Source organism: Andrographis paniculata, unplaced genomic scaffold, assembly GCF_009805555.1.
Source record: "Andrographis paniculata isolate CXL003 unplaced genomic scaffold, ASM980555v1 Contig46END, whole genome shotgun sequence".
In the NCBI taxonomy this organism is placed as follows: domain Eukaryota; kingdom Viridiplantae; phylum Streptophyta; class Magnoliopsida; order Lamiales; family Acanthaceae; genus Andrographis; species Andrographis paniculata.
In genome coordinates, this window is record NW_026137580.1 from 1,279,799 (window position 1) to 1,289,074 (window position 9,276).

Here is a 9,276-nt window from a genome sequence, read left to right on the forward strand (position 1 = left end):
CAACAAAACAGGGGTAAAACACCGCGCCGCAGGTACTCCACAAGTTACAGGAGGAAGGCGTCGCCGAAAACCGCCGTGAACTGCCAGAAAAAGTCACCGGATAAGGTAAACAGAGAGGTCGAGAGAGAGAGAGGCAAGAGAGTAGAAAAGTTAGACCGAGAGAGTGTGAGGGAAAATTATGAGAGCTGCGCCCTCTCTCTCTATGTATATATATATATACTCAAGGCAAGTAGGGACGAACGGCCAGGATCAAAGATCTATAATGGACGGCTAAGATCGCGTCGAACAAAAGACACGGATCCTAAGCGGGTCACGGGCGCGGGATGTTGGCACGGGTCAGGTAAGTGGGAACGGGTCAGGCTAAGATTGGGAGTAAGCGGTTCAGGGTCCGGCGGGTCACGGGTTGACAGGTGCGGGTCGCGGTCAGAACCAGAGTTTAACGCGAACTGCATAATTAAGTTTGTGTATCTAGGGTGGATCTAATTAGATAAAAAAATCCAGCGTATAAACTTGTCAGTTGAGAGAAATAGTTGTTCTCCAATGTGAAGAATAGTATTTGCGACTATGACCATTTGAAATAGACTGCTAAATAACATATAAATTGCAAGGATTGTAAAAAGAAAAATATCTTTAAAAATATGTTAACTGTGTTAAAATAAAAGTTATAAAATTATAAATAGATAAAACAAATTTACTATAAATAACTTATATATAAATTTAACAGAAGAAAAAACTAATTTAATTTTAATTAAAAAAAAAACTAATTTAATTTTAATTAAAAAGAAAAACATATTATTAACACTCCGGTGTATAACAAGGGTGTAGTCTAGTTTAGTACTACTATTATTCATAAAAGAAAAAAAAAATGATTTCCGAGCAATATAAACATTATTTTTCAAAAATAATAAATTAAAATTTCCGAGAAGGAGACGCACCCGCCAAAATGATGGCGTGCTGCTCCCTCAGCTTCTCTCTATATATAGAGAGAGGGAGTTAAGAGTTTGTTGGTTATTAATCAACAACTTCTTCTGCTCCCACTTGGAATCTACAACTTCTGATCTCGCCGGCCATCGTTTTCTTCTCCGAATTGGGAAAGTAAGTTTGTTGCAGGATATCTCCATTAGACTGTGGCGGTTTCTGTGAATGGTTTTGGTGCCAAGCAATCGGTTCTTTACTTGCTCTAATTTCTGCAATTTGAATTGCAATCACTCAATCTAGGGTTTTTCCTTCATTTCGAGCCTCCTTTCTGTGATGTCGGGAGATTATCGACAATGAGTATGAGCGCGACTGTTCCTTTGAAAGAAGGGGAAGCACCAGAGGCGTCCACTAGTGCGCCGGCGGAGGCGGCGGGGAAGACTTCGAAGGTTGTAGTTGGATACGCTCTCAGTTTGAAGAAGAAGAACAGTTTCCTGCGGCCCAAGTTTCTTAACGTAGCTCGGTATTGTTTCGTGTTCTCTCTACTTTTTATTTTCCTTGAAAAATCTTTATATACTTCTTTCGACACATGTAGTAACCCGTTGATAGATTTCCTTTTGTTTCTGTAGTCCGCTCTATTTGAATTTTGCTGTGATGATTTGATATGATCCTTTGTGGCGTTTTTGTAAACAAGATTACATATCTACACAGATACCTTGCGGATTCTTGACCATGATTAGCTAACTATATGAATATCTATAAAATTACATTGGATTTATAGTCAAGATGTTGATCAGTAATGGAGTTTGTGGATGTGGAACTTTGGTAGGCATGAACATACTTTATTCTTTATTTGCCGAAATGCAATTATTTAATCATCTTTACATGAATGAAATTAATTGTTCTGGCAAGGATTATGTTGGTGAAGAACAACAAATACAAGAAGATATAGATATACTATAATCTTGAATAAGAAATGGATTCTTACCAATATGGTATAGATAAACTTCTTCTTGATTATCAAAAACTAGTACAAGTAGATGAATCTCAATGGAGTTCTAAAAGTGGAATTCACTCGACACTAGGAATTATTTTCACTAAATACATAAGAGGAATGGATGTTCTAAAAGTGTGAAAATGCTTCTTGAAGGGGGGAATATTCCATAGTATGTACTTTTGAGGCTAATGTCAACATAATATTATGGCCATACATTCATATGTCCTAAATTGGATTATCTGCTTTCGGTATGTCTAAGCTTTGATCTTTTACAAGTCATGCTACAAAAAAATTTCTTATGAATCACTAGCATTTGTTCGTTTCACTTGTCTGCATTTGCAATAGAAATTAGTTTTTACTCATCTATTCTTTGCAGTTGTCTCTGATATCATCTCTCATCAGCTATAACTTTTTCTCAATTAATTAGGAAGATATATGTGTTCTGTAACTATTGTTTTTTTCACCATATAATTGATTTGAAATTCTCTCTTGCAGAACCAAGGGGATTGAATTTGTGCCGATTGATGTGAATAAACCTTTATCGGAACAAGGTCCATTCGACATTATTTTACACAAGGTCTGATTTATTCATATAAATAACAATGTACTTTATTAGAAAGCACTGCAAGTCTTGTTATCTATTAGGACTAAATTCATCATCGAGCTTTGTCTTTCAAACTTCATTTTTTTATTCGAAAATGAGCGACAAAGTTGCTGGATAGAATTGAATAAATCTAGGCATCGCACAAATCTAATGTATATAAGTTGGGTGACCAATGCTTAAATGTCATTTAATATCTTAGAACATTGTCCATCTTTACCTTGGTTTGCTATGTAAGTTGTTATTGCTTCATAGAATGTAAATTTCAGGTTCTCTAGATACTAAAAAAACTAGGTACTGATTGGTTGCAGCCAACAGTTTTCTCTGAGAATGCTTCAACCTCTTTCATTAAGCTCGATGAATGTATTATGATAGAATCAAATATTTAAAGAAAATAATTTTCGAAAAAGAAGTGAAAAGCAACAGAGACGAAAAGAAGATAAAAAAAAAACAGTAAATCTGTAGATGGCAGACTCATTATTAGATCTTCTATTTATCTCTTGCTTTTTTTGACGCCGCACCGATCATACTCTGCAGTATGCATTTAGACTGTTTTTTTCTATATTCTTATTGTTTACAAGATTACGTTTCAATCTATTGAATTAAAACTGTAATTATTTAATACCGTTGATTACATTAGCCTTTTATCTAATGATTGTTTATTTATTTATTTTTTCCAGATAGAAGGAAAGGAATGGACTGAAGCTGTTAAGGTTGGTACTCTAAACTCTATAGCATTAGAAGTAAAAACTTGAATGATGTTTACAATCCTTCCTTTTTTGATGATGATGTGCATTTTATCTAAAGTACATGTTATGATTCTATAACTACGACTGTCTTGTGCATTATATATATATGTGTGTGTGTATATGTATATCTACATATTAGCAATGCAGCAGCTCTATGACCTATTGATCATGAATATTAAACAATGTAACTAAAACCTCTATTTTGATACCTAGTAATATCTGTCCTAGAATCCTCATACATTTTGTATCTCAATGTTTTTGCTGGGTTGATTATATATTTATAATCTACAACATTGTCTCCCCTATTTTAGAACTAATATTAAGAGGCTAGTTAAAATATCTGCTGACACTTATGATAACACTTCATCCATCCAGGGACTGAAGCCGGATGTCATAGTCCTTGACCCCCCTGATTCCATTCAGCGACTGCGAAATCGCCAATTGATGCTCGAGGTGGTTTCTGATCTGAAGTTTCAAGATAGTGATGGTATTTTCTTGCTACATAAAGTTTTCTCTTTCCCCTCTCTTTGTTTACTCTCATTTGAATATCACAGCTATGTGTAATGCACTAATGTTCTTGGACAGGCAATGAATTAGGTCATGTTCGTGTTCCGAGACAGGTGGTGAGTTCTAGCAATCCTGCTTCAATACCTGATGAAGTTTCTAAAGCAGGACTAAAGGTGCCAATAGGTAATTGAAATGAAATTGAAACACAGATTCTTTTTCGCCAATTTATTATCTCCACATTTTGCCAGACATTCTTAAGACTTTCTTGCTCAAACTTTGTCGAATGATCCTATTTTCAGTTGTGAAACCACTGCTCCTCGATGAAACTGCAAAGTCGCATGAACTATCCCTTGCGTACGATCTTCCATCCCTCGCAAAACTCAATGAACTCGATGGTCCCGTTGTCTTACAAGAGTTCATCAATCATGGTATGGGCTATGATCATCTTTCCTCAAGGTAAATAAATACACACACTCTATTGAATTTTATATAACTACATTACATTGTTTCTGGTAGGCGCTGTGCTGTTTAAAGTTTTCGTAGTCGGTGAGGCTGTTCAAGTTGTAACACGCCCATCACTGTGTGATGTATTCGACTACGAACTATCACTACTTTCCGGCATCATTCCCTTGTACAGAGTTTCCTCTGCTGAAGCATCTTCACTAATTGCAGTTCCATATTTTGGTGAGATTGCAGCCTCCTTGTTTGTTTACTTTATGTTCCTCGACGATTTCTAGCTAACAAGTACAAATAATAATTTATGGGTACAGAACTTCCTCCACAGCCTTTGATTGAAGGCCTTGTAAAAGATCTCCGCGAAAAACTGGTAATAAATCATGCATCTTCTCCTTATGTGTCGTCCATTGTGCAATATATATGCATAACATCCGTTGCTCCGGGTAGGGACTACGTCTATTCAACATAGACGTTATCAAAAAGAGAGGGAGCAAGGAATACTACGTCGTGGACATAAACTACTTCCCTGGATACGCAAAGATGCCCGGTTACGAGGACATATTCTCCGAGTTCCTCGTCAGCCTCGGCCCGAGCATGAAACAGCTGTGATGAGTGTTCGTTTTCTTACTTCTTCTACATCTACCTTTCTTTAATTTCTTAGCTCAGATCTATCATCATATCATAGTTCAAATATACAGAAAAAATAGGTTTCATTGGATTAGCAATGAAATGTTTTTTTGGGGATTATCCATTGTTATCACATAAGGTCCTGACTATTCGTTCTATTACCAGTTTGATCAAACATATTAAGAATCCTATGGAGAAGATATAAATAGAGTAGTTAAATAATTTAATACTGATAAGAAGCCTATTTTGCAAACATTAAACACACTTCAACACCTGATCATAATAAATCTTAGATCTAATGCATTAATATAGTATAAAATTAACCACATGGATGTCTTTCGTTTACCTAATTAATTATATTTCGTTCATTAAAATTGGTCATTTGGTTAGCTAAGAATAATGAATATTTTATTAAAAAAATAATAAAAATAAAAAAGTAATTGGAAGTGTTTTTAGAAATTTAGTTAGAAATTAAAATAAATGAACAGTAATAAAGATATGTAAATAAGAATTGAATGAAATATAATAATTAAATGTTGATTTGTTAAATTTTTGCTAAAATTACAATGAAATATAATAATTAAATATTAATTTATACTAAAATTAGTAATTAAGTAAATTTAGCGAATAAACTAAAAAGAAAAATAAAAATAAATTTGATGGACATATAATATAGTATAATATATATATATATATCCACATGCATAAAAGTTATACGAGTTTAGTTCTACGTAGTTAATACTCAATTGAACACAAAAACCAAAATACTACAATTTAATCGAATTAATAAATCAACTAATATACAGTAGACGGACACATAAATTCAATTAAATGAATAAATCAATTAATAGACAAATTAGGCAATGAAATACACTAATTAATTGAATAATACACCCTAGACAATCAATACACTCCTGTTAATTAGAACATACTACACACAATCACAATTAAACCAAATCAGATAATAATAATTCGAAATTAATACAACAAAATGTTGTAGCTCAAAATATTTTTTGGCGGCTGCTGAAACACGGTAGGTCCTCCGACTTTTTCCAAAAAGGATCCGAAATAGTATTCCCAAAAATAATAAATCAAGGATAGAGAAAAAAACGGGAGCAATATAAATAGAAAGAAAACAAAGAAATAAAAGGAAGATGATAAGAAAATAAAAGAAAGTAAAAAGAAAATAAAAGAAATAAGAAAAGTAAATTGAAGGGAAAGAAAAATAAATTACATAAAAGTAAAAATTATGAGGAGAAAAAGAGATGTGTAGAGAAGAGAATCGTAGTTAGTCTCTTTAATCCTATTTATACTACTATCTACCGCATCTAGATTTGACTAAGATTTTAATTTATCAAAATCTATCAATATCTTAATAAATTATTGAAAATTAAATAATATTTTATCCAAAATAATATTTCGGGATAACACAAACATAGTCAAAATAGTTGTTCATAGTCAATGTGCCAAAAAAATATTTGATCCCGTCAGGAATGGCCTGGTGGTGTGATGGTGGACTCGTGACCTTTATATCAAAGATTCAAACTTCTGATGCCTTCAAATTTTGTATATCACACATGATTCACCTAGTATGATTTTCCTTGTCGGACATAATTTGCAGGCTATTAAGTTCCGCGGGAGGTTAAGTAAACATCGGAAAACATGTATAATATAATACATACAAAGTATTCATATATTCACCTATTTTTATAATAACATAATTCTTGTTTTTCCTTTATAATATGGATTGTTATGCCTAACTCAATATACAAAATATTAGTATATGAATTATGTCACACATGTATAAATTTGATCTAGACTTTTGTGTCAACCTATGTTTATAATAGCTTAGCTCTTATTTTTTCATTCTAATATGAATAGTTATGTCTAATTCGACACGCAAGATATAAGTATACAAATTATATCAAACAAATCTAAACTCCTATGTTCACATATCTTTATAATAATTTAATTCACGTTTATCCCTTCTGACATGGATTGTCATGCTTAATTCGATGATCAAGATATAAATATATAAATTGTGTAACAGATGCATAAATAGATCTAGATTCCTAAGTTCACCTATCGCTCCCTTTAGAAAGAAAGGGAACAACAAATACTACGTCGTGGACATAAATTATTTCTCCTATTTGAATCAATTGATGAATATGTTGAATTAATTGCACGAATTTTGAAGCGAAAGCGTACCTAAATATAAAGTTATAGACGGATCTTGGATAAATTATATCTTCCAAGATCATAATGGAAACTACAAAAAAATGAAATTACGCTCTATCTCTGGACCTAATCCTAATCTATTTATTTAGAAAAAAATATAATTGTAATTACAACTATATCCTTAACTAATATTTAAATTTTAGTTCCAACACCAAAATAATAATATTAGGTCTACACTTTGCATGTATAAACTAAATAATTAATTACGTAATTAATTAGATAAAGTACAATATTATAGTAATATATATCCACTTGCATAAAATTCATAAAATTTTAGTTTACGAAATCAGAACGAATCAGGTGCTGAAATTGAAGTTTCAGCACCTGTGCCGAAGCACTTAAAAATCTACTTACATGATTTAGTTTATTAAATAATATAATTATACAAATTAAAATGTAAGTATTCAGCATTGTACACTTGATCCAATCTGTTACGAAATTAATACTCAATTGAACACATAAACCAAATCAAGCACAATTTAATCAAATTAATAAATCAACTTATACACATTAGACGGACACATAAATTAAATTAGACAATGAGTAAATTAGAAAATTTAGGAAATTAATACACAAATTAATTGAATAATACACTATAGACAATGAATACACCCCATAAATTAGACACACATATCAATTAACTGACCCATAATTTTTTTTTGAAATTAAGACAATAAACATAGTCAAAATAATTATTCACAGTCAATGTGCCTAAAAAAATTTGATCATTTCACTAATTGATTGATTTAAAAACAATTTAAATTAGATCTTTAAAAATCACTTCTAAAGAAAATTAGAACTACATAAATTTAATTTTTAACTTCTATCAAACCTCAAATCGATACCAAAAAAACAAACAACCACGTTTATTGAGGTTTCTTCTATTTTCATCTAAATTTAAGTTCTTCTTACACCTAACCAACTTCAAATATAGAAAATAGATATAATTTGAACTTCAATGTAGAGAATAACATTTCAAGAAAACATAATTTCGATTCGTGTTTCAAACACTTGAAATGAACACTTTTCTAGCTCAATATCGTATTATCTTTGAAAAAAAATACTATATGTCTTCTATTAGTGTTCAATTATACAATTCTTCAGTTATAAAATGAGCGAAAAGATTGTGATCATAGTGGATAATAGAAAAATACTCTACGACTATAGTTCTTTCTTATCTGCCGCAGTGAAACAAATAAAAATAGAAGTTAATTGATCGCGTCGATTTCAGATGCAAACATACCATCACAAATATAATTATTTTTTACATAAAGTCAAAGAGTAAAAGTGTCAAAACCTCTTATACGCTCCCACTCACTAATAAAATATTATTATTTTTTAATCTATTACAAAATTCCAAAGAGCCCCTCTAGACCAACAGAAAGAGTTAAATATAATAATTTGAAAATTAAGTAATGTGATAGGAGTGAAAAATATATATTTATTTATTTATTTAGATGATGTGATGTGATAAAATATAATATAAATTTATTAGGGAGTTAATTATTTCATATTTAAAAAGTATTACAACATATATGAAATAATTCAAAAGAAAATAAATAATATTACATAATGTAACAAAAAGAATATTTTTTTTAATCTTTTATATTAAAAAAATATTTATTTTTAAAATACTATACAATACATATACATTCCAATACCCATTGTACCGACAGGTCAAAATTGAATATTTTAAAAGTAGTTAGAATTTGTTTATTGAGGCGACCGTTACAGGTGGTTGATTGTGTCAAATGAGCGCACTAATATGAAATAATTAATATTTTATCACATGATATATAATATATGACCAAGTTAGTATATTAACTTAAAACAATTAGTTTTTCATTATAAAACTTATAAAATATAATGTGTTATATAGAAATATATGTTATCTGAGTTATATATTGTGTTAAAATCAACATATATTGTGCTACATAAAATTATTATAATGTATTATACTATATTGTTGTTGCTCAAAATTTTTTTACGGCTTGTCGGGACGAGTCTGGCAAAATCGGATATGTCTTCCGCCTTTCTAAAAAAAAGTAATAAATCAAAAATAGAGAAAAAAAAGAGCAAGCTAAATAGAAAGAAAGAAAAAATATAAAAGTAAGATGACAAGTAAAGAAAAGAAAGTAAACAAAAAAAAAATAAATAAATAAAAAATAAAAAAAAAAACAGGAAGT

At 30.7% G+C, this 9,276-nt stretch overlaps 1 protein-coding gene across 1 annotated transcript; it reads left to right on the forward strand.

Moving 5' to 3' along the window:
• Window positions 1-954: 954 nt before the first annotated feature.
• Window positions 955-5,010, forward strand: LOC127252352 (inositol-tetrakisphosphate 1-kinase 3-like). Its single transcript, XM_051276504.1, has 10 exons — window positions 955-1,095; window positions 1,219-1,438; window positions 2,408-2,489; window positions 3,194-3,226; window positions 3,638-3,749; window positions 3,848-3,952; window positions 4,069-4,197; window positions 4,286-4,453; window positions 4,540-4,595; window positions 4,673-5,010. The coding sequence occupies exons 2-10, from the start codon at window positions 1,272-1,274 to the stop codon at window positions 4,832-4,834; spliced, it is 1,014 nt and encodes a 337-aa protein (XP_051132461.1). The 5' UTR covers window positions 955-1,095; window positions 1,219-1,271; the 3' UTR covers window positions 4,835-5,010.
• Window positions 5,011-9,276: the final 4,266 nt, after the last annotated feature.

Bases quoted from the DNA above. Each gene is read 5' to 3' on its own strand.
- LOC127252352 (XM_051276504.1), top strand. From the start codon at position 1,272: ATGAGTATGAGCGCGACTGTTCCTTTGAAAGAAGGGGAAGCACCAGAG. The intron at 3,750-3,847 runs GTATTTTCTTGC...GTTCTTGGACAG, and splicing joins GAAGTTTCAAGATAGTGATG to GCAATGAATTAGGTCATGTT. The intron at 4,198-4,285 runs GTATGGGCTATG...TGTTTCTGGTAG, and splicing joins ACAAGAGTTCATCAATCATG to GCGCTGTGCTGTTTAAAGTT.